General features: G+C 39.0%; 1 protein-coding gene across 1 annotated transcript; it reads left to right on the top strand.

The window, feature by feature from the left end:
* Positions 1-17,243: 17,243 nt before the first annotated feature.
* On the top strand, positions 17,244-23,220 carry corto (centrosomal and chromosomal factor corto). Its single transcript, XM_018000705.2, has one exon. The coding sequence runs from the start codon at positions 18,314-18,316 to the stop codon at positions 19,997-19,999; it is 1,686 nt and encodes a 561-aa protein (XP_017856194.2). The 5' UTR covers positions 17,244-18,313; the 3' UTR covers positions 20,000-23,220.
* Positions 23,221-26,754: the final 3,534 nt, after the last annotated feature.

A 26,754-nucleotide genomic window follows, 5' to 3' on the forward strand; every position in this document is an offset into this window, starting at 1 on the left:
AGCGACTTGATTTCCTCAGAGATTTGAAATTGTGTCGAGAAATGCCAATCCATTAACCAGTTGAAATGCCTAAAACGAATTCCCAGCTACACTTAGCCATAAACGTGGCACCAGATGTGCGCTTTAATTTATTGCCTGAGACTCTTCTATGTACTAAATAGGACACCATTCTATAGACTATATTTGTTTGTAACTCGACAGTTAAGCTCTATGCATATGTCCTTTGGTATGGTAGCTAATCAGCTCTTTGCATTTTATTTTGTAATATATTTTATGTAAATATAGATATTGCATGTTAGGATAGCTAAATCCAATAGCTTATATACAATACTTCTTTTCAATGAATTAGGTTTGAAACCAATCCTTTAAAACATGTATTATATCATATCCTAATCTCCCCTAAATTAAATCAAATCCGATTTTATTTATATAAAGAATTTGTAAATAAAATAAAATAATTAATAAAAATGTTTGCATATAAAATCAAATTGTTTATCATAATTAATTTCCTAATCAAACTTAATAGATTTTAGATTTTCAATAAAATAAATCGTTGGCATATATAAAGACAAAATAGTTCTACAATTCAAGTAAAATTTGGTATGTAATATTTATTTACATTAACTATTATACTTGTAACTTTTAAAATGCCAAAGTAAAATATGACAAATTTATTTAAAAATATAATTTATATCTAGGGAGATCTCATTTTCTAGAAGGGTATACAACGTTCGATAGATGCCTATCTATATAGCCCTTCAATTCTTCTTTTATGCGCAAATATGTATATATTTATATATATCTATATATTCTCTCTATATATATGCGATTTATGTTTATACCATTATCCCTATACAATCTTTTATGTATTACCACTTGGGCTGCCCTTGTCAAGATCTCATTATACGTTTCTTTCAACAGCAGCCAAGGCGAAGAAGACGACGTGCCAGATTTACGCTTCAATTGGTTTCATTTAAGCGCGAAATGCAGAGACAGCAAAACCTTCGACTTGGACATCGCCTTCGCCTTCGCCTTTGCCTTCGTCTTTGCCTTTGTTGTTGTTAAAATGCAACATAAATGATTATGGAAATGCATATTTGGAAGCGGGAGGGAATGTAATAGCTAAAGCCAGTTGCAATGATTTGCATGACAATTGTTGAGGGGGGCATGAGAAAATGCAAGACACGGACATGAAAAAAATGCAGGCCCTATCGACCCCTAGACAAGAGCAACCCCATCAAGAGGCAACCCGAATCGGTGTCTGTGTGTGTGTATGCGTGTGTGTCTGCTGTATAATTTATAAAGAGCCAACACCTCCCTCAATCCCAGCTGATATCTTGATGTTTATCAAAGCAAAAGCAAATCATAAATGAGTACATGCGGAAGTCAAAGTAGAGCCCACCCTCAGAATGCCAACTCCGAGACGCTGTAAACGATGCCCAAGTAAAGTTATGCAAAAACTTCCAGGAAAGCAACCCTCAGCATTTCCCATTCTCTATGCGAGGGCTGCCTGAGAAGGGTAGAGTGAGGTACTCAAGTAAATAATTTTCAGACAGTTGCAAAACAGAACAAAAAGACGAAAAAACGAAAAGAAAAAAAATCAGTTGCCAGAAGACGTAGCCAAAAAAAAAAAAAAAAAAAAAAAAAAAAAACGAAATGATGGCAAATAGAATGAAAAGTCAGTAGTTATAATTTGCATTTTGCTGCCAAATGAATTTAGCCAGTCGGGTGTGGCAGCAGGCGAGGGGAGGGCTGAGGGTAGCCAAGATAACTTAACTTTTAACTTCAGTTTGAGCCAGAGAGAAGTTTTCCACTTACGCTGCCTGCGCCGCTGCTGTCAGCCACCTGCTGCGAGCTCAAGTTCATAATTTGGCTCAATACTTTGGCATATTCTGTTTGTGTTCGACCACTTATGGGGTTGATACCATGAAGGGTAGTCCTAGAAACAGACAGCCAACACACACACAAACAGGCACACACACTTTGTCATGCTTGAAGTGCACTCGAAGCCGTACCGAAAATAAAACTTGGCTAAACAAATTATTAAAAACAGTTGCCAAGCGGCATTTCATGTAATTTAATAGAAATCCAATTTTCATTTAAATTCAAGACCCAAAACACATTTATACCCCGTACGGTTTTTATTTATGAATGTGGTTGACTATAAATAAATAAATGTTACATTAGCTAAAAGATTAAATGTAATAGATCATCATCATTATGGGTAGATTTTTGAATACATATGTATATTTAAAAAATTATTAGAGCAGAATCAGTCAAAAACTTCAGCTTCCTTAAACACTCTTGAGATTTTCAGTAGAAACTGTTCGCATAATGGCATTGAGTATATATATACATATACATACTATTCCTGTTGTAAGCTTCTATGCTGCCTTTTACCTTTGTATATTTACTTACAAATTCCTATAAAAACTTCTCTAGGTAGATAAATTTACATAAAAATACATAAACTAATCAAGCTAACAAAATCGTATGACAATTTAGAAACAAGATGATAATCTTTAAACTACAATTGTCTTACTATAATATAAATCATAAAGAGCTGAAATTCTGTTCCAGAGATCACAATTTCACGCTCTTTTTCGTGAAGTATCCAACATGATGAAAGCTCAATTCTCTTAACTCTCTTGATTCAGCAGCATAGGGCATAGCTCAAGAAAAAGGGTATTTGGCAGTCATTCAGCAGTTTTATGAGAAATTTGTGTAAATGTTGCAAAAATACCTTCAAATCATAATTTGCTTTAAATATCTAACATATTTTGTGTCTGTCCAGTCCATGCTTTAGATTTTGTTTGTCTCGGCTGCTGCGCCTTGAGAATGTTTCTACACATTTTGAAGAATATTTCGAAAGGAATTTTAATCGTTGGTCCTCTTTGATCTCAGCCAGCACGATACTCCCGGCTGGAGAGCCTTTCATCATCGCCGTTAACTAACGCCCAACTTCTAGGTTGAAAGCGATTCTCAATTGCAAAGCAGAGGAAAGACAGAGAGACAGAGAGAGTGAGAGAAAGAGAGAGAGAGATGCCTTTCATCTGTTGGCCCAGCCCATGGCTAATTGCCCTGCCTTTCGCGGCAACGGGTGGCAGAGTCAAACCAGAAGATCTGTACAAGCAAGCAGCAGCAGCAGCAGCAGTAGAAAAAGCAGCAGCAGCAGCAATATTAACGGCAGCAGCAGCAGCAGCAGTCGCATCCACAGCCAAATTGCGAAATATTTGTGCAAATGAAATGGCCGCAAGGCAGGCGGGCCCAGACAAGGTGTTTACACACATACTCATGCACATGCTACAAGTATAGTCCTGCACTGTTAGCGAATGCACTCAGAGAAATACTTTTGCACAAATTTCCTGCTTAAGGATTCATGAATGGAATTGCAAGTCTAACTGAGTAGAAGAAAAAATAAGATATTCATTTTAAATTTGGCATTCATTTAAATATAAAGGTAACATTTTAAAATTATCCTCTCAGTGTATTGAGATCAGGGTGCGAGTAGCTAGAGGAGCGCAAGAACTACAACTGAAAACTGAAAACTACATGAGAGCGGCAATTACTACGTGAAACATCAGAGCCAAAACGAAAGTTGGCAATGGCAAAGGCAAAGGCATTGGTAAAGGCAAGGGGCAGGGGTATGGGTATGACCTGGGGTATGGCAAGAAGCAGACGTAATACCTGCTTCCAACTCCTGCCGGTGCACATAGCACATAGGCGTTCCAGGCATTTGGACAGACGGCAGACAATTGAACATGGCAGGGCAGAAGCCCAAGCAAAGGCCAAAGCCAGACACGGAAAATAGTCGGACAGTCAAGCGGACAGACAGTCGGACGGGCGGGCAGAGGTTGAGTTACACATAAAAATTTATAGAATATTTACGTGGCTCTGCAATTTTGGTAGCTGCTCTTGGCCGGACCGAAGGACCCTCGGACAGACCAGCGAACTTGTCGAACGGCAATACCAAAGTTGCCAAAATTTATAAAATTTTACGGCGGCGGCAGCTTATTTAAATGAACTTTGGCAGCGCCGAGCGCGCGGTCAGTCCGTGGTTATTTTCGGTTAGCAGTTGCCGGTCTAACAAGGCACGAGTGGCATTTTTATAGAATTTAGATCTAAATGGAAATGCAAATGGAAATTGCGAGTGGCTTAACTTTTTAAATCGCATCGAACTAAAATGCTTTTACAATTTTCGCAAAAGGAGATTTCAATGAGTTTGATAAAAGGTTTTCCGCAGCGAATAGGATTTAAAAAGTATTTAGTTAACAGTCAGTTAACAGCCGAAGCTATAATTTGAAATTAGTATAGTAATGGATTAAACTAATGTCTAAGCGAAATTAAATTAAAACTTAAAGTAAAAACTTGATGATAAAAAATTAATAAAAATATTACAAATAAATTAATGTTGGAAATGGGAATGATATTAATATATATCTATAGACCGAATATATAACTTTTAGTCTGCGTATTTGGACTCTAATCCCAGGCAAGGGATTTTCTGTTGCATTATCTTGGGCTAAAGTTAAGGTGGAAACGGCTCTTTAAATTTGTAGAATCTCATAATAGTCACTAGGAAGAATTATTGAGTTAATCAATTAACAGAGGGAATTAGAATCCCAAGCTAACAGTTATATAGAATATTTTAATATAATATCCTTAAGAAGATCTTCGATTATAATCAACTAATTAAATATTTTATTAAAATTAAATCGATAAATAAAAATATTCTGATTGAGCCAAATATTCAGGTTGCGATTCGAAGCATTGCCTACATTATATTGAAAAAGGCGTCGCTGAATAGATTATTGAGTTGGCCAAGAAATACCCTCAGCAGATAACACTTTGATTCTAATAAAGTCTATTTACCTGGCATTGTCTAACTGTTAAATAGAATACAGAAGTATAAACTATGTGAGAGCTATAGAACTAGCTTACTTGACCAACTGAAACCCAGCCCCTTCAGAGTCCCACCCTAGCAAAATTCTATTTGCCTCGCTCAGAGGTCATAAAAATCTGCTGAATTTTAAATAGTTTGACAAGCAGCTATGTATCGTATATCCGATGTAATCAAATGGAATTGCCCTGCTGTTGCAGCTTGATTTGGCAGTTAATTTGGCTAAGAGTGTTTCTGGCCAAGTCTGCGAATGTCTGGGCCAATAAAATTGTTAATTACATTTTATTAGCGCAAGCCGAAGCCCAAAAGTCGTTAAAGAGTCAAGCAGCTCCCTGGAGTTGGCTCTGATTCCATGGTCTGCCGCTAGCTTCGGCTGTAAACTTCTTGGATTTCGGCACAGGCTGGCCGCATATTTCGATGTCGGGCGGCGTCAAAGTTGCTGGCTCGCCAGGCTATATAATAATACACACTCCAAATTAATATTAATTTCAGGGCAGGGCCAAAACTTTAACTAGGTTGCTGCCAAATGGGAAAAAGCAAGCAAAGAGAGAGAGCGAGATGGAGAGAGAGGGAGTGTGAGCCGGCCGCAAACTAAGACAGCAATTTATTGTAAGATAACGCGGCACATGAAACGTTTCCACAGGGTTGCTTCGAAAGGGGTGGGAGGAAGCCTGTTACAGGCCACACACTTTTAGGCATGCTCCATTTAAAGCCAAAATTTATGGCACGTGGCGCTGGTTTGAATTACAAAAGGGCGCTGCTTGGGCGCCCCTAATGAAAAGCCAAGCCAAACCAAGCCGAGCCAAGACTGAAAGCGTGAGCACAACCTGAAGGATAAGAGGTAGCAAATAGTGTGGGGGAGCAGGGGATTCCCCATGGGCTGCGGGACTTTGAGCTTTGCGTTTTGCGCTTTGAGTGGAGTGAAGGCGTAACGGCTTATGTCTTTTCAACTGTCGCAGTCAGTGCAATCATTTCCGTAAAATATTTCATTCTATGTGCACTTATCTTCCGTTCGACTAACAAGGCGCATTTTCCCACTGGCATCGCCATCCCCTCTCCCTGTTCTCGGCCCATTGCTGTGCCGCCCTTTGTACTTGGCTTGTGGCCTGTTTTGCAATTTGCTTAGATTTCCGCCGCTGGAGGCGAACTACTGCACCATAATTATATTCCATAACAAAGGACTGAAACCAGACTCGGAAGTGGGTCAAAGAAATTGAAGAAAAAAACAGTGCTGCTACAAAGGAAATTAATTCTCAGTAGATGCTGCGATGTAGCGCATCGATCTAGTTCAATTGAACTGCAAACTCAATATTGTTAACTTCATTTGAAATGACTTGGAACTAATAACTCTTGTTCAGATGAGCCATACAAATACTGCAAAGAGCAAATGAATTACGAGGAACCTGTAAAGAGAAGAAAAGAAGAAAAGCGTTTCAAAGTGAGCTTAAACAAACCAGCGACAGACGTGGATGAACTACTACTGCGTGAGGCGATAATGCGAATGGAATTACAATAAGCAAAATATAGAAAGTCGTGAAACTAAATTAATAAATGGATTGTGAGGCTTGACTTATTCAGTCAATTTATTTAGTATACAATTAAAGTAATTAAATTGTAGTTAAAATAGTTCATTGAATGGAGCTCTCAATATTCTTTTCATTATTTGACTTTGGATTTTAGAAGTCATACAATAATTTTTAAGCTAATATAAATTCTTTGCTCTATGATGCTAATTAAATTTACTTGAAAATGAGTGATTAAAACTAATGAATACTAGTTCCAGCGAATGAGCAACTATTTCAATTTAAGCAATATTATACATTAAAATAAAATGAGCTATAGCGAGACTTGAAAAATAACAAGCTAATTTAGCATATACGGAACCATCCATTTGGATGTCTGAATTTGATGGCTTAATCTGATTTTATAAAAAAATAAAGTATTTACATTCAGCAAGCAAACAAATGAACTAGTTCCATTACAAGTGAATTTTGGAAGTTGTTGAAGAGTGGATGAATTAACTAACCATATAGTATATGGTGATAAGATTTAAAGTAACTACTTGCTTCAACTAACTCAAATTCCAACCCTACACTCAACGACTCTCCGAATGCTTGGCAGCTCTTAACATAAGCTGACTTATGCCTTGACAAGACCCAAAAAAAAAAAAAAAAACCCTGCATGTTTTATTGCCAAAAAATAAAAAACTATAAAACTTTTTTGAGCAGTCATTTAATGTACATAGTCGTATATATGTATATATACTTATATATATGTGTGTATGTCTCGCCTTGCCTCGCCTTAGCCTGGGGGCAGCTTTTTTTTGGCACTTTCCGTTAGCCGGGTTGCGTGTTATCAAACGATTTACAGGCCGCAAGTGCGACTGCATAATTTATCAATAATAACAACAGGCAAAAAACAAAAAATAAATAAATAAAAAGGAGCTGTGCATAAAGCAACAGACGAAGCAAAAAAATGCTAATGAGTTCGCGTCTCGTCTCTCCGCTCCTCGGGCTCACTCTGGCTCTCGCCTCGGTTTGGCTGTGGTCTACGGCCAACTGTCAGCATTTCTCTAGGGCAACGGCTGCGGGGAGGGCCAAGCAATTTCGTTTCGCTTGATTTTGAACGACTTCCTGGGCAGCCAAACCTTGCCGCACCCCGTCCCCGTTGAGCTCAACCCCTGACCCAGCAATTAGCGACAGTTGCAGCATGGACATAACTTTACCTTCCTCCTCTTTCATTTACTGTTTTTTTTTTTTTTGGTCTCATTTATTTTTTTTTTTCTGTTTTGTGGTATTTGGTTTTTTGTCCTCGCTTCAATGCGTTGCTGTATTTAACTGTCCCTCTCCCTCCCTCCACATCGCTGTCGTTGTCTCCGTCTCGCTTTTTTAATGACAATTCGTGTTGTTAGAGTCGCATTTGGGTATTGTTGCATTGCCCCGGTTAATTTGGAAACTGTCGATTTTCATTTATTCGCTTCCGGCTTTTGCATTTCGATGATGAGAACCAGTGAAGCGTGCCAGCTGCTCGGAACTAGCTCCGGCGAGCAACATGACCATAATCAAGCGTTAAACCAGCTCGAATATCAATTGCTTAAGAATGAAACCCGTTTTCCCTCCAGCTCTATCTATCTATCCAACTAGCCCAAAACTCACCCCGTTTCACAGAATCCGTATCGTTCAGGGTCCCGCCAGTCGATAGCGCCCGTTTTGCCGTATTTCGCGTTTCGCTTCTCTTTTCTTCATGCTGAAAAGCGTAATTAATGCGTTTTCCTTTCACAGGCATTTGGGAATCACGATTTTTTTATTTTTGCGCTGAGCGTGCAAAAATACGCAAAAAAAAAAATAATAATAATAAAATAAAATAAAAGCCCAGCGGCCCTCGGTGTGTCGCTGTGCACAAGGCGTGGCACGAACAATGCCGCACACACACACGCACACACAGGCACAGAAATTTGCTGAAGTTCCACTTTATCATTAAGCATCCAAAAGTAACTTTTATGCTTTATTTCCGTTTTGGGGCAAAAACGAGAACAAATGCGAACAACAAAAATGAAATAAAAAAGGAACTAAAGCTTGAGGCTCGTTGAGCCGCAATATCGCACTCAAGGGTTTAATTTATAGTACGTAACGGTATACGTATAGATATATATATATATATAAGTCTTTGTCTGTGTATGTGTATGTGTATGCATAGGGTTGGCCAGCAAGATAAATAGATGCAGGATATTACAGCCAGCTGCGTGTCCTTTCGATCGACTCTCAACGTCTCAAGTGCCGCCCGGAACCCGATTGGATTCGATTTTCAAAATCGCAATTGGGGTTCGTGCCACAAAGAGTGCGTCCAAGTGCGAATGGAATGCCAATTTAGTACTCAGTGTGGAGGGGAAAGAATAAGCCACAATGAGATTCAATTCTCACTGAATCAGCGGGCAGACGGTACAGTGAAAACTCTAAGATAAACAAAGGAATCAATATAGAGTTCGAAAAAAAAAACATTGATGTACAAAATTAAAGGAATCTACTGAAAACAAAAAAAAAAGTTTTTACTATGAGCTTTACTATGAAGTATTTCAAGTAGAACTAATTAAGCAACCCAAGCGACTGAAGCTCAAATTAGCTCAGTTTTATTAAGGTCTCTTTACTAATTCTATTAATAAAACTTGGGCAAAAGTTTTTGTTTTGATATTATAATGCTATATCTACTTCTTATATAGTTTCCGTAGACTTTATAATTAAAAATAACAGATGACTCAATAAACAACTAATGTATGCAAAGGTGGAGTACTTAGTCCACAGATACTTAAATTAGTATTCAACATTCAATATTTAAGAACGTCTTAAAGAATAATGATATAAATAATATATCTACATATCCTAGGAAGACTTGGCCCACTTGCAATTTGGCGATTTCAAATTATTAGTTCTGAAATAAAGTTTTTTTTTCGATTTGGGGCGGATATATATGTATGTATCTACTAAATATTTATGGACTTGGGTCGCTTACATTCCGCTACACCAGATGTGGCATTTAGCCAAACTATTTGCCAATTGCGTCTAGTGGGCGTAGCGAGATAATCTGTAAACTTTATGAGGCAAGGCTATCAACGATTACAAATTTCACTCAGGACTTATATTTATGCAGATAGAAGGATGGCCATCAAGATGGATAGTTAAATATTAAAACAATATTCAATTTGTGAATAATTATAATATACAATAATACCGTTGAAATAATTTATCCCCTACGTTTTTGATATGTAAATATGAATTCGAAAGACAAGAACTTATTATAAACTATTATAACTAAATATACATACATTTATAGTAATACCTTGTAAATTGTTACAAACTAAAAACCAAAGCCTCACCCCCAAATCTTCTTAGCTCGTTAAATGCAGTGACTAGTTCACTTAGACAATCCATGAAAACAGAACTGAAAAGTTCTTTACAAAAAAAAAAAAACAGACTTAAAATAAAAAGCTTCAACATTTGTGGCTGGGTTTCTCGCTGAGTGTATTTAGCTGATTTCTAAGGCCTCTCATGTTGGACTCGACAGAACTTTCCCAACTGCTGAGCACATTAGTTCCCCCACTTATATGCGGCTCACACATATTACTCGAGTGGCATCTATTTAAAAATTAAAAAAAAAAAACAACTTCAAGTGCTAGGGTAAGAAGAGGGAGGGGCCGGGGATGCTGGGGGTCAGTGTAAAGAGAGGGGACAAATCCTATTGGACGCATGATTAATGACTGCAAATTCATTTCCGCCGGCGCGTTGAGCACGAGAGTCCGGACGGACAACTAGGCCAGGGCTATGGGCAGGGGCAGTGGCAGGGGCAGTGGCAGGGGCAGGGACAGGGACGGTGCTTGGGCAGTGCCCATAAAGATTTGTGTTTGCCCACTCGCTGGCAGAGAGCTCGCTGGACTGGACCTCGAACGGACTGGACTTGGCTGCTCGCTGTCGGCGTCGCAGCTGGCGTCGCAGTTGGCGTCGCATTTATGTTCGTATCTTTTGTGTATCTTGTGCACACTTCCTGGAAATGCCTGGCAAACAAAAAAGAGCTCGTATCTCTGCAGGTAGCGAGGCCATGTGTGTGTGTGTGCCTGTCTATAAGCTGGAAATTACTGTAAATCAGCAAATCAGGTCATTAGATACATTAATCTCGACAGCCTGCACAATTTATGCTAAATTATAGCGTATGCAAACGCTGTTAGCCTTAATCCCCAGCCCTTGGATACGTGCTTAAGCTGAGTGTCTGTATGTGTATGTGTGTGTGTGTGTGTGTGTGTGTGCCAAGGCTTAAGCATGTATGTGTGCGAATGTGTGCTTCTTCTCCCTCGGGGCAGGTGCGACCCTTATAACGAGCGAGCCCGCCAAACAATTTGTATAAAATATTGCACCCGCTCCACCAAAAGGGCCACTAAATAACGCACTAAAAAAATCCAGAAATAAGAACAGTTAGCGCTAAAAGCCCCCATTTACCAGAGAGATGCAGAGTGAAAGAGAGAGACAGAGAGAGCGAGAGAGAGAAGGCAAAAGAGAGAGGAATACCCCCATTCATTACGATTCTTCATTGCAAGTGACAGTTTTCGAGTTTTCGAGTTTTCGAGGGCTGCCCGCTTTTTGTGCTGCTTCTTTATTCTTATTTTGTTTGCTGCTGCTTCTTCTTCTTCTTCTTCTTTTGTTCCCTTTCCACAATTGCAGTCGAACTGTTACAACTAACTGAACACTAAGTAGCTTAAGCTCTAAACTACAGTACAAAGTCTGTTGAACGAACTTACAAACTTCGTGCTGTTTGTGTCAATCGATGGAGAACAAAGAAAAAGACAAGAATGTAGAACTTTGTACTGGCACAACGAAATACAAATAGAAAGAAGCAGCGGAGAATAGAATATAGAAGAACAATAGAATAATTAAATACAATGTTAAATGTAATACATACATGATTAATTATTTGCCAAATATGAAGCTATTAAAAAAAAAGAGAGAGATAAGCATATTTGATTATTTTATAATCTAATTATTATAGTATTTCTATATATGTATATTTATAGGAAAGAAAGGAGCTAAGACCTGATTATCTTTAATTTTAAGTATTTGATATTGATGTAAATCATTTAAATCATATACAGTATGTAAGCTAGTTAACATATTCTAGTCTTTATATTTGATCTAATATGCAGATGCTTTTAAATTGCAGATACTTTACATTTATAACATATGAGAGCTCAAAGATCTCTAAAGTACTTAAAGAAAAGAGCTTAAATATGACTTGAATGTTGAATATTGAATGTATCGTGCCTGTAATTTGGAATATAAAAGATGTTTATTGAATTTAGGTAATGAAAGTATGTATAAACTATATTCAGTGTTTAATGTGTGTGAAATGTAACTAATCTAGAAAATAAACAACGTAAATTATCGGGAATACAAAGTTGCTCTTGCTCGAACTATCTGGAATGTAAAGTGTGAAATATCTCAAGTTTAAATAGTCGCCGTTTCTTGATACAGAAAACTGCTAAACACTAAGTCCACAAGCGACGTGAAACAAAGTCATGGAAAATACTTGCTAATTGGACTCTTTAAGCTAGCAGCACATTACGTTGTTGTAAAATGTAGACAAGATTATGGCAATTGTTGTCGGACTGATCGGCTGTCCGACTGCCCAGCTGTCCAGCTGTCCAGCTATACGGCCTGGCGTCGTGGCAGAGCCACTATTATTATTTTGAAATTATTTTTAAAATACGCGGCTGGGCTTTTATTTAATCTTTATGACAGCCAGAAGGTATATGGGCAGAGCTCAGATCAGTTCAGATCACTTCAGTTCAGCTCAGCGCACCTCAGCTGTGCGTGCAGTTGATCTTCTTCTAGGGAGGGAGTGTCCCGGCCTCGAGAGTTGTTCAAAGAAAGGGTGATTAAATGATGAGCCATCAGCTCGTCTGCCGCTAGTATTATTATGAGTTCCATCAAAGGAGCTCCTCTCTGGAGTCTAATATATCATTCAGTAGTGCGGCGTATTATCTTCATTTTTTGTTTCCTATATAATTATTCGAATACAAACAACAACAGCGGGAAACATTCCTCAAATAAGCAAAGCTATGTTATGTCTATAATTTTTGTCAGTCAGGGTCGTTTTTTTTTTTATTAGAGCAAAGGGTAACCGAGCGACATTCCAGGCAACGGTTTGTTTCCAAAAGTATTTCAAGGGAATTCGTTTAATAGCGTTTGCAATAAAAAAAAACTGTAGAAAAAACAAAAAATTCGGGTTGATATTATGTAGTATTATAACTGCAATTCGCAGGGAGAAAAGGGAGCGGGAGAGAGAGAGAGAGAGAGGGAGTCTCGCCCCTTCAATTGGCTCGTCGAAGGTCAGTTTAATTATGCATTTGACAGCTGCCAATGGAAGGGCTGAGCCTAGTGCGGAGTGGAACTCGTTTTTGGCAGCCAAATGTCTCGAATGCCTGACAATTAGTTGCATAAGTTGAAGTTGATAAAAATTTAAAAAATGAAAATATATTGCAAAAAACACACAGGACTGAAATAATTGAAATTGTTTACAACTCGAGAGCGACCGAATGCGGAATACAATGAAAATGAATAATTCCCGATGGGCCTGTGGGGGCTATTAAAAAGATGCCAATGTGTGCCCAGCAATCAGCAGTCCACAAAAATGGCCATGATGAATCAGTAAGGAGCTGTCGGACTCTGGACTAAAGTATATACAATACATTATAGTTGTATACATATACATATGTACATACATATATACATAGGCAGGCAACTCTGCTTCGGCGAAGCCCACACCACAAAGATACAAAGATACATTTTTAAAATGTTAAATTGATGCAGGCAGCAGTCAACAGGCAACTGGCAACTGGCAACTGGAGGGGGAAAGATGGAACAGCACTAACCATAAAAAGGTATTTAGCAATTTAGATGCATTCGACGTCGTGTCCGAGACGAACGCGATCTCCTCCAACTGGAGTGTTCAAGTAGTGCTTCGCTTTCCAGCTCCTCAAGATTGCTGCTGTTGTTGTTGTTGTCGCTGTTTCCTGAGTATCGCACGCTTCGATCTCTGCTGCTGATTGCGCAGCTGGAGGGGATGGGAGCGCATGTTTGTGTGAGTGTATCAGTGTATGTGTGTGTGTGTGTGTGTGTGTGTGCCTTGAAAAATGAATTGCTTAGCGCTCGCCCAAATAGTCCATGGCATAAATTCCGAATGGGAAACGCATCAATCAACGGTTTAAGCTCAGCGAAGAGAATGGAAGAACAGAGAGGGCAAATTGCCCAGCAGTTGTTGTAGTCATTGTAGTTGTTGTTGGAAAGGCAGCGCTGAATACCAAAAAGCTTGGCAACGGCGAAAGAGAACGGCTCTGGAATTAAAGAGCGCGTGATGATATTGCTGGAAAGATTAGAAGGCGCAATGGCAGCCAAAAAAGAAAAAAAAAAAAACAATCGACAAAAATTAAATAAGAAAAGATAACAGACTAAGAAACTAGGCATGAGCCCAAGCCCAGAATACGTGGAAAGGCAAACAAAAACCAGCAACAACAACAACAACAGTCACTGCGACAGCAATAACAGCGCAGAGTTGAGAACAAATAGGCGAGTCATCGGCATATGACCATGGCAAGCGGATTAGCTTACCTGGCCCAGGGCGGACGAGCGAGCACAGCGGCGTCTGAGCCGCTCCCCTGAGTGTCGGTGCCCGTTGCCCGTTGCCCGTTGCCCGTTGGCCGTTGGCCGTTGCTCGGTGCCAGCTAAAAATTTACGATTTTAGCACAGATTGTAAAGTAAATTTTCCTGTTTTTATTTCGAATTAACAAGCGTGGCCCAGGCAAGCAGCAGACAGCGAAAGACCGAGAGAGCGACGAGCGAGAGGGAGACAGCAATAGAGAACAAGAAAAATACAAGAGCAACAAGAACAAGAACAACAGCCTCAATCGTCGAGGCTCGTGAAAATAAAAAACGAAAGTTTCATGCATTTTTTGTCCACTCTCTTTGGTTTTTGTTGTTGTCTGTGTTCTTTGTGTGATTCTTCTTTAGAATGCGCATTACAGGAAGCCCCTGGATCGAACCGGTTGCTTCTTTCAGCTCGGCTAAGCTGAGTCGAGCCGAGCCGAGCCGAGCCGAGCTGAGCGGTTACTTAATAATGCAAACAGGTTTCCGACGGACTCATCTAAGGATGTGAACGTATGTAGTAGAAAGGCCAGCAAGGCAGCCGGCCATCCAGCCAGCTAAGTTATGGATATTGATAATGATGATGATGACGATGATGACGACGACGGCAGCAATGATGATGAACTAGCTTTTTATCAAGGCGATGACAAAGCGCGATTAGAGAACGTCTCTACGCAGGAAATCAGAAAATGTGGGCTGGATTTAATGAGCGACGGGCCGCCGTTTAATAAAGACCGAGAGGACAGAAAGAGAGAGAGATAGAGAGAGAGAGAGAGAGAGAGAGCAAAAGTCGCATATTCAACCGTATAGGGTTTCCTTTGTTATTCATTTATAAAATATACAATGGTATTATTTTAAGACTAGTTATAAATTCACGGGAACACACAATAGTTTCATGGTACAAAAAAAAGAAAAAAATGAAATACGCCTCTGTGCTTGTTCTTTGTTAAGAGGCTTCTATAAAAAGAAATGCATAATTCACTGACACACTCACATACTGCACGCAAACACGTCCGCAGTGACAATCATGTGTATGTGTGTGCGTGTCCATTCTGCGGCAGCGCCTAAGCTAATTACCGTTGATTCAATTTACCCATTGCTTATTTTCTTGGGCAATTTCCTGTTTCTCTCTACCTTGCGGTCTTCGCGTACCTATTTTCTTTAATTTGAGCAGTTTGGTAATTTAAAAATTGGAGCTCCCCCGTGTGCCCTTGCCAACAGACCCATAATCAACTGTAATGCGGCCGACTCGGCGTTGAGCACGCAAGCAGGCAGTCAGTAAACAGCAAACAGCAACAACAACAACAGAAACGCAAACAAAACATATGCTTCAACAGCAACAACAACCACAATGGGCACGCCAAATTCACAAAGCTTTACACACAGACACATACCCAGACAGTTGAGCACTCACACATCGAAATAATATTGATACACGGACACAGACACACCTCCCCATTTCTGAATTGCACTCGGGCGCTCGTAAATTATTGCCGACTTGCTTTTGTTTGTGTGAGTATTTTACGAAACAGCTGATTTGTTATCAAAAGCGCTGAATAACCACACAGACTGTGAGAGAGTAACAGAGACGCACACAGACCGAATGAGAGAGCACAAAGCCTCAAGTGCTGAATTCTCACGCTCAGCAACAGCAGCGCACTAACAACAACAAAAAGTAGAGAAATAAAAAAAGAAACAACAACGACGCCAACTGCGGCTGCTGCTATGGCAACGACCTTCCTTATTTATTACAATGTGTGTAATCGTCTACTGTGTATGTGTGTGTGTGTGTCTGTATGCAAGTAAGTATGTATGCTTGCAGACGACGACTACGACGTCGCCGTAGCTGTTGTTATTGTTGCTATTGTCGATGATACTGATGATGACGGTGTTGCTTATGCGAAAGAGGGAGAACGGAAGGCGCTGACTTAAATTGCTTAGTTTTTAGTGCAGAAATGTCTGCAACATTTAAGTTTAATGCTGGCTCGTTACTGTTGTTGCTGTTCTGCTGCTGCTACTGACGCCGCTGCTGTTGCTGCTGCTGCTACTGCTGTTAGCTGGTGTGTGTTGTCGCTTCTTATGCTTTGTTCGTTTTTCTGTGTCTGCCAGAAGGAGAAGGGGCATAATCTCTTTTGCTGGCTGGCAGCTTTTGCACTGAAAATCTTTGTGCTCATTGCGCAGTTTCCGTGTGGCTTAGTTTGAATTTTATTTCATGTAGTTGGTTTTGTTGTAACAGGGCAGCTGTCGTTGGCGCTGCCGTCGCTGTTGCCGTTGCTTGGCTGTGTGCCTATTGTTGTTGTTTTGCTTTTGCCTTAGTTTCATTTTTTTGGATTTTATTTTAATGCCGCACCTTTGTACATAATGTAGAGTGAATGAGCGAATAGAAAGATGTAAGAGATGACAGCAAGTTGCAGTAAAATAGCAAAGCAAAAGCTTTGGAATGAATGCGGAACAGTAAGACGGGAATAGAAAATGCAAGGCGAAATGGAATATTTGTTCATATGCATGTTTGTGTATATTTGTATGTATTTGTAGACAGATATTAAAATTACATTGCATATCCATGCATACATCCATACGTGCTCAGATATTTGTGTGTGCTCAAGAGCTTGTCGCCAGGGCTATTAAATGGCAGCAAACAACAGTTTGATAGCATATAAATGATCAAAGCAGCGCATAAAATTGAAACTGCGCATAGGCTGAGGCCATAAAAAAATCATAAAAATTAAAGCAGGGCAACACTTAAAACGCACGCTCAAAAGAGCGAGAACGGCAGCAGAAATATGATTACAAAATAAAAAGGCAGCGACGTTGCTCTCTCGCACAACACGAAAGCAGTTGTAAAGATGGCCGCCATGGCTATTATATAGCTGAATTTGTAAACGACACCAACACTTAAGCCGACACACACACACACACATTCACATAGCCAGACACACAGAGCATACAAGAGAGACAGAGTGAGAGCCAACATGTGATGCGGCATGTGTTTCAGTTACAGCCACTGAATGCAATTGGCTTAAGCGTTTGCAGCAACGATAACAAAGCAGCGTGTGTATGAGTGAGTGCTGAATACGCGCCGACGTCACGGCCTAGTCGGCAATCAGCTGTGCGGCAGCTATAGCCATCAGCAGGTAAAATGCTGGCCAGCAAAAAGGGCCACACTGCGAGAGGCAGTCGCTTGAGAGAGCTTGACGCGTGCAGACAGCTGCGTGAACAGGACTCGGAAGTGTTTCTTATAACAAATATCATAAACTTATTTCAATTTAAGTAAATTGAAAATTGCATCAAGCATTGAATAATAGTAGCAAGATATTTTATGAAGTGACAACAAAAATTCATCCACATACTTATGTGTGTCTGTGCATGACTGACGAAAGAAAAAAAAATAGTCCTAATGCAAAAACAACAACAAACATCTTAACATTTACGTTTGCGTCGTGAAACAGCTGTTATTGATCTCTCTCTCTCTCAATTCAGCACGTCTCTGCCGATTCAGCATACCGCTCTCTGATTTACGCGCTGAATGCTCAAAAAGTAAAAAAAAAAGAAATAGAAATTAATAACAGTGAAGCGTTCGTTTCATTTCGCTTGCGCTGCTCAACGTGAACGGACGTGTTCGGGCAAACCTATCCGCCTGTCGTTAGCGTATGATAAATAAAACTAAACTGCACGCGTGTTTTTGCATATAAATAAAGACTGAACCAACAACAAAAAACAAACAAGCAAAACACAAACTCAATTTGCAGCTTAAATAGTTTACGAAAATAAACAAGACTGATTAAACAATACAATAAACGGAAAATAATTGAATTACGGGTGCGACACAGCAACAAAAAATTATAAAACATCAACAAAACTAAACCGAAAACAAATTCCAAATAAAAAACAATATTTATAAAACCGCAGCAGCAGCAACATATGGATTAACGTTCCTCTTATACACACAACCACACACACACTCTCGGATAAACAGCAGCTTTAATTACAGTTAAACGCTGTCTATTTCTCACTTCTTGGATTACCAGTGCCAATTCAAACAAAAAAAAAAAAAAAAAAAAAAGAAAGAAAGAAAAGAAAAAATACAAAATTGTCAAAGTCTAAGTGCAGTGAAAAGCTCTAAAGAGAAGAAGAAAAAATGAAATGCTGAAAAATTAAGCAAAGCGTAAACAAAAACAAAAATAAAGCTTTAAATCTTGTGTGTGTTGAACAGAAAACCAACAAGTATAAAATGACGATGGCTGCGTGTTATGCTAATTACGACATGTCCTCCATGTCGTCTCTTTCGCACAGCATGTCGGCGGCGCTGCAACAGCAGCAGCAGCAACAACAACAGCTGCAGCAACAACAGCACCATCAACAGCAGCATCAGCAACAACAGCACATGTACCATGCTGCAGTTGCGGCGCATCAACAACAGTTGCTGCAACAGCAACGCCAACAACAACAGCAGCCACCCGCCAACAATAACAACAACAATGGACGCCATGCAGTTGGGACACAGGTCACTGCTGCTAGCAGCCAGCGCGGCAGCAATGTCTCAGCAACAGCTGCTGGCAACGGCGCCAGCAGCAGCAGCGCCAACAACAACAGCAGCAGCAGTGGCAGCAGCAGCTCAGTCAGCAGCAACAAGGACTACAGCATTCCGTTGCACGTCGACTGCAGCGTCGAGTACGAGCTGCCCAATCAGCCAAAGCCGCCCGCCGGGCAGCGCGTGGAGCCGCTGCTGATGATCCATCCCTGCTATTTCCGCAAAATGGAGTCGCAGCGGCGCAGCCCGTTCGTCAACAATATGCAGGCGACGGCGACGGCGAGTGCGCGCAGTGCTGCCAGCAGTGCTGTGAGCAGCGCAGCGGCTTTGGGCAGCGGTGCGGCAACAGTGGCGTCGGCGCCCAGCAGCAGCAGTGCAGCGCGACGCAAGACCCAAATGCAACAGCAGCAGCAGCAACAACAACAACAGCAGCAGCAGCAACAGCAACAACAACAGCAGCGACAGGCAGCCTACCAGCAGCAGCTACGGCAGCAACAGCAGCAGCAGCAAATGTCACAAATGTCGCAGCAGGCGCTGTATCCAGTGCAGCAGCAGCAGCAACAGCAACAACAGCTGCGACAGCAGCAACAGCAGCAACAACAACAGCAACATCGCAACCAAAGTCGTCAAAGCCAAAGCCAAAGCCACGCAGCAGCCAACTCAGTCGCAGCCGCCGCAGCGGCAGCTGCAGCAGCAGTAGCGACGTCGGCATCGAGTCAATGGGAGCAATTGGCCGCTGCGCTGACGCCACACCAGCAACAGCAGCAGCAGCACTCACACTCACACCCACACGCGCACACACACTCCCACCCACACACACACTCGCACCCACACACGCATACGCATCAGCAGCTGCAGCATGCGGCGTCGCTGTATTCGGCAAAAAGCAGCAATGCGGCCGCCTCTGCCAACACCGGCGGCAAACGGGACGCTTTGCTGTCGGGCAGCAGCGGCAACAGCAACAGCTACACCAGCAGCACTGTCAAGCACCAGCAGCAGCAACAGCAGCATTGCCTGCCTCCGCCTGTGGCGCCTTGGGATGCGGCGGCAGCGGCGGCGACTGCGCTGCTCATTGACCGCTCGCCGATGGCGACTGTTCCTAGCAATTATCAGGCCGGTCCTGAGGCCACGCCCATGCACCGCCTGCCGCCCACGGCGTCGACAGACAAGCTGAGCGGCAAATACCGCCAATATCTACGCACGCAGCATCGCATGCATCCCTACGCAGCAGCAGCGGCGGCGGCCGCCTCCCTCGCAGCAGCAGCGGCCGGCGCCAACTTGGGTCCGGCTTCGTTTGTGCCCTTCGGAACGGCGGCGACGTCGGCGACGGCAGCGGCAGCGCCAACATTCCAGCAACTGCAGCAAATCTCCTGCTACAACGTGTGATCCTCCTCCAACAACAATAACAGCAACAGCAGCAGCAACAACAACAATAACTGAGACAGACGCTTACCAAGTAAACGTCAATGACGTAGAAAACAGAAAGAAAGAAAAAGAAAATTAACTGCAAAACGCTTTTTGAATATCCTGTTATACTATTCTCTTATTCTTTCACTGTATCCTGTTTTACTGTAGGGCTTGCAATGTGCCTGGTGTTAAGCATGTAAACGAAACGAACGGCATGACAATAAAAAGAAACGTGCATAGCCAAAAGAGAGAGCAAAAGCAGAAGCAAAAGAACGGTGCTCTAAGCATATGCATGTGCATATGTGTATCTATGTCTATGCATTGGTATAGGTATAACAGCACGCTTAGGGGCCCGAAAAAAGCTTCGCTGAGTGCAGTGTGCAGTGTGCGTGTACGGCGGCATTTGATTTGCTTCGCTTTCTATTTGAGAACATGAGAACATAAGAGTAAAACAGAATTGCAATTGTGATAAACTGAAAAGGAAAAGATAAGAAATTTTGTTTTAAAGTTCAAATCATGCCATTTTTTTTATTGTCATACAAAATGTTAATGTTAAATTGAAAAGTGTTTCGTATTAACGCCGAGGCAATTGGCAAGCCAATAAATATTTAATTATTGATTTATAACTAAATTAGCTGCGAACGATTGTTGCCAAAAAGCCCAAAAGAGAAAAAAAATAATTAAAGATTACTTGTTTATTTTTTTTAATGTAATTTGTAGTAATTCGATAAACAACAAACAAGTAAGAAGAGAAAAGAAAAGATATGAAAAAACAAACAAAACAAACAAAAAAATGCAAACTATTGTAGTGATATTTGTTATAAAATAATTTTAGTAACTAATTTAATTTAAATTAAACAAGGAAAAACCAACAAATCTAAACACAATGCGTGTAAACCAACAACAACAACAAGAAAACAACAATAATAACAAGTAAATGAAATGCTAAAAACTAAAACATATGCTTATTTAATTATTATTATACACAACAAATACAGCCCATGCTATTACTCAAGTCAAAGTAAAATGAAGAAAATATGCTAAATCTCTTAACTAAAGGAATGAATGAAAGAAGAAGAAGCTAGAAAACACACACACATACACATACAAAGTGCAAACATATTAAAATGAAAATAAAATTTATTCCCAAATTTTGCGACGTAACTCGTAGCGAAATATGCGAAGAAAAAAAAGAAAAACAAATTAAAACTAAAATGTAGTAAATTGTGTTTTCAATTGACAGTAGCAAAACCAGAGAGAGAAAGAGAGATGTTGAAAGCGAGAGAGTTCAGGCTGCAGTTAAGCATTCGATTTGACTGCCGCAAAAGAGCGCAGTAACGGCATTTGCCGTCGGTACTTTGTTGGATTACTTTACAGTTTGTCGCCTGTCTTCTAGTTTGTCTTCTTCTTTTTTTCTTCTACACTTTTTTTTATTTCGCCTTGCTGTTGTCACTGTGTGAGCTGCTTTAATTTGATTTCTAGCTCGCCTCGTGCTATGCCTCGGTTTTGGTGTCAACTCCCTCTTCCCTCTCCGCATCCCGCATTCCACATCCCTCGCGCCGTCTGTCGCTGTGATTGATTGTTGTCATTGATGGAAGACTTTCCAGCTCTGCCGCGCACGCACAGTGGTTGAAAGGCAGGGAGGTCGCAGTCGAAGTCGTTAATTATGAGCCCAGCCCACATAATAATAATGAGCGCTTTATGTTTACAGAGATTAGTTTGATGCGACCATGCAGAGCATTTTCAGCTGTCCGTGCGATAAACCGTGAAATCATATCATTTAATTAAATTCAAATATTTTCGTTTGCCTGATAGCTTGACAAATTTCCTAACGTATTTCGCAACATATTCAATTTCTAATTTCCTGCTTACAAAATCGAATTTTATAGGAGATCCGGCTAAAAGAAAACAGGGCTAGCCATCTCTGTTTTTTTATTTTCTTATTATTTCTATTTATTTATGTATAAAACAGCTGTCGATTCAATTAAACAAAATGCTTCACTCAAGTAAGAAATATATAAAGAAAGATAAACAGAGAGAGCGAGAGGCGTAAAGCAGAAAACGACATCCGTTTCCCATTGACCAAAAGTGGACTCGTTTAACCATTTGATTTGTGACTCCGTTAAAGCGAATCCATTCACATGATTCACTTTAGTCTGCCCTAAATTCAAACGAGTCCGCACTCATGTCAAGACAAGGCAAGAAAACAACAAAAACAGACAGGAACTGGCCGCGACTGCTTATGTGGACCACAGTTCCAATTATAGTAGTATTTATATATGTATATGTATGTATACATAGGTGTATGTATGTGTACTATATAGAAAGCAGCGTCATCAAATCTTGTTTAGTTTAAAAAGAGAAAAAATTAGACAGACAAGAAGAAAAATGTTCACTTTGTATGTTGTTATTAGTCTGACAAATGATTGCAATCTATTAGTTTCTAATTCGAATATAGATTAGAATGCAGTAGATATGTATATGCCAATTGACAGTCATTAAAAAAATCACAACAAAACAGTGAAAACCATTGAAATTGCGCAAAATATCAGCTGTTGCCCACTGTTGTGTGTGTCTTTCCCATCTATTGCCTCTCCTGTCCCTCGCTTTCAGTCTCTTTCATTCAGTGCGAGGTCGTTGTCGTCATATTCTATGGGTGCATGCATGTTTTTTAGTGCATGTGTGTGTGAAGGTGCTTGAGCCTTAGCTAAATTGGAATGAAACAAAAGCTGCACTTTACAGTGGACTGTTGATTGTATTTTTCAGGCAAATCTTCAAAGATAATGGGCATGTTTCTCAAGTGTAGCACTCGAAGATTCAAGTGTTCACTTTTATTATTTTTATTTTCAGTTATTGTATTTTTATTTATATAGAAATGAGCTCAGCACCGGTGTGTGTCTACTTAGCCCAAGAGGCTTTTTCTTTTTTTGGTAATTAATCAGTGAATGAATAGTTCGTATAGGCAGAAATTTTTTTCTTTCAGCTTTCTTCTGTATTTACATGATAATTAATATGTGGGTTTATTTGGTTTTGTGTTTGGCATTTATTACGGTATCTCCCACCAGCCCCAGCCCATAGTCAAGGCAAGGCAGGTGCCATTTAAAAGTCATCAACAGAGATAAATAAACTCAATAATGGTCCAGCCAAAAACACATAAAAGGCGAAAAAATTAAATACAAAAAAAAAAAAAAAAAAAAAAAGCAAGCAAACTCAAACAAAACCACGCAAATAAAACGGCACCCAAAGCGCGCATACACAATCAAATTAAGCACACACACACAGTCACACATGCACAGAGATGATTAGTTATTTTTAAATATAAGCTGAAAAATGCAAACAGTAAAAACGCACGAAAATTGTTCAAAATGAAATGACGCAAAGCGCATTAAACAAAGTCCAGCAAATAAAAAAACAAATATAAAGTCACACACATTTGTATACATATATACACAGAGGCACGCAGAGCAAGCGCCGCCAACAACAACAAAAATGCGATAAAAACTGAAGTAGAGCGCAAAATGAAAAGCAAAGACAGACAACGACGTCGACAGAGGAAGCTGTCTAACAAACGGTGTCTGTGAATGTGTGCGGGAGTACGTTTGCTCATGTGTGTGTATGTGTGTGTGGGTGCAGCAGGTGACGAAGGCGGGTCGGGTTAGCATGAGCATTACAGGGATGCCGCGTCGCATTGAGGCTGGTCATAAAGCCCAAGTTTATGAGCAGAGCAACAGAGACAGACATAGATGTAGCGAGCGTGTGAGTGAGCGTGTAAGCGCAACGAGACGCCGACGCATGGGCAACCAGTTTGTGTGTTGTTTTTGTTTGTTTTTTTTTTCCATTCATTCATTCATTTTTCGCCTTTTTTCGCACTCTTGCAAGTAGATGAATTTGGGGTCAGACTAAGATCCGATTTGTGAGTTAATTAAAGCATTTGCCCACTTTTTAAATATGCATATTTAAATTTCAGTTTTAAATACATTAATTTTCTATGCGTGTTTTGCTGAAATTTATAATCGTTTTTTATATACACAAATACATAAATAATTTATCTTTATTTATGTTTTTTTGTCGCCCTTTCGGGCTTTTCGTTAATGACAGCAAACTTTTTTGAAAAGCCTTTTAGTATTAATTAAAGTCGTAAATTAAGTACCGCATTTACAATTAAATATGTATTTATGCCAAACGAATTTGTTGTCTTTTTTTTTTTTTTTTTTGTATTTTAGCTAGTGACAGTTTTAATAAGCTTAATTAAATTGTATAAAAAGCGAGAGAAAAAATGAGAAGAGAGAAAAAAGCGAATCGTTAGTTGCTGTAACTAATTAGCATAATTTGTATGCGTGACTATACAGGTAGAAATGCGGCAGAGCAATTTAAGCGGCTTTAAATAAATTAACAAAAAATAAAATGCATTAATAATTAAAAATAAAGTCTAAATTAAGGCATTAGGATGAGCCAAGCACAGCTCGGCCATAAATTTGCGGTCAAGCCCAAAAATGCTATACAAAGAAAGACAAAAAAAATAGAAATTTGACTTTGATTTGGTGTTTTATAATCGGGTTTTCACATATGCATGAGTCAGAGCTGAGATCAAATATGATTTCGTATTAATTTACGTATTTTTTTTTATTTCTTTAGAAATTGAGCCACCCAATGCAGAATTTAATTGAATCTCGAAATACCCTATTAACCTCAAATTGCGACATTTAGCTTGAACTGAGAGACCCTGAAAATATTTAATAAAAAACAAACACACACAAAGCAAAATTAATTATATAGAGCTGCACTTTTGGCTGGCCCAAAAGTCGTGAAAACAAAAAACCGAAAAAAAAAAAAAAAATAATATTATTCATACTTAGCGAGCAGCTCAGCCAAAGTCAAAACACTTAAACTGCCCAAGCTAAGGAGAGTGTGTGTGAGAGGGAGGGAAGGTTGCAAAGGCCTACGATTAAAAGTTGAACTAATAACTTTACACTGGGCAACAAGCGAATAGTTACAAATAAATATAAAAAGTGTAAAACTAGCTAGAGAAAAACTCAAAAACTAACAAAAAAAAAAAAAAAAAATTTAAAAGCATTAACGCTTAGTGCTGCCTAAGTGCAGTTGGGGTATACTACAAATACAGTTACAGATAAGGATATATATATGTATATATACATATTCTCTACGTATATGTATGTATGTAGCATATGAGCACATCATATTTGAAAAGCAGCAATTAACAAAACAAACTAAAGTATAATGTGGATGTTGCAAACACAGATAGTATATACACATATACATACATACATATATACATTTATGTATATCTATATTACATGATCTATACTTAACGAAAGCCGCGCACGCAAATTAAATAAATTATATGTTATGATATTTGTTTTTATTTTTGTTTTTGGGTTTTTCATTTACGTATCAACATTTAAAAGCAGTTATGGAACTAACATTAAACACTAGCGTAACATACATACATATATGATAATCTACATATAAATTAGCCAACCATATTGTGACTTACAACAACAACAACACCAGCAACAACACAACAACAAGAGTAAATACCATATTATATATACATATATATATATATACATCTATAGAGAGGACGATATAATGCAACTAACTATATAGTAATTAGACAAGAAACCAACTACGCCTATGCAGACAGTCATAAGAAAAATACCCTAAAAACACTCCATAGAGAGAGCATGAAGCAAAGCATATACCTAAACTAACTAGGCCATCAACAAATTATAGTACATGAATATGAATATATACATATATAAATATATGTGTATGTATGGCCAGCGGTCAGAGGTGAGGTGAGAGCCCCGATAACTTATGAAGCAAACAGAAAACAAAAATTTAAGCGCTGAATTAACGAAAACCTATTGAGCGTAAAAATGCAAAATATGTTAAAAAAAAAAAAAAACAAACAATATATATGAAAAAATAAATTTATATACATATGCATATGAAAAAAATATTAACATAAATTTCTGCTGTGAACAAAAATTAATGTTTAAATATGCATTAATTTTCAATTTTTTTTTTATTGTCGTTTATATATGTATGTATATGAAAATAAAAATAGTAATAAGATGCTAAATTTTAAATGGAATTTAATATAAAGGGGGCGCAGAGCTAATTGAGTGGGAGAGCAAGAGGAAGAGATGAAAAATTGCCAAAGCTGAATGAAAAAAAAAAAAATAAAATAAAAAAATAAAAAAAAAACGAACAAAAAATATTGAATTAAATAACAATTTGCGACAAGTTTTCATATCTGCTTTGCGTGTATTCATCAATAATAATATACATATTTAGTTTTTATAGTTTTCAAATATCATATATATTATATATGCATATATAGATATACATAGATACATCTATTTAAATGTGATAGTAGTTTTATTCAATGATTGATTATGCACTCCAAGTTTCCAAACAAGCATTTGGTTTTTCCTTTCAGATCTTAGCTGCTTAACTATTGTACATGAATTTATATACATAACAGATATATATATAGCATTTAATTAATTATATGTATACCTATAAATATATATGGATTAGCTGTCAGGTCAATCGATTTATGTAAATTATCCAATTGAAAAACCTAACTAATGCAAGGACATATATATATTATAAAATACATATAAATATATATATATGCGGATATGATTATTGTATAAACCATCTGATTTGTAGCATATTATCAACTGAATTCAATATAGTATATT

Source organism: Drosophila arizonae, chromosome 2 (assembly GCF_054131065.1).
Source record: "Drosophila arizonae isolate 15081-1271.41 chromosome 2, UAZ_ARI_1.0, whole genome shotgun sequence".
Taxonomy (NCBI): domain Eukaryota; kingdom Metazoa; phylum Arthropoda; class Insecta; order Diptera; family Drosophilidae; genus Drosophila; species Drosophila arizonae.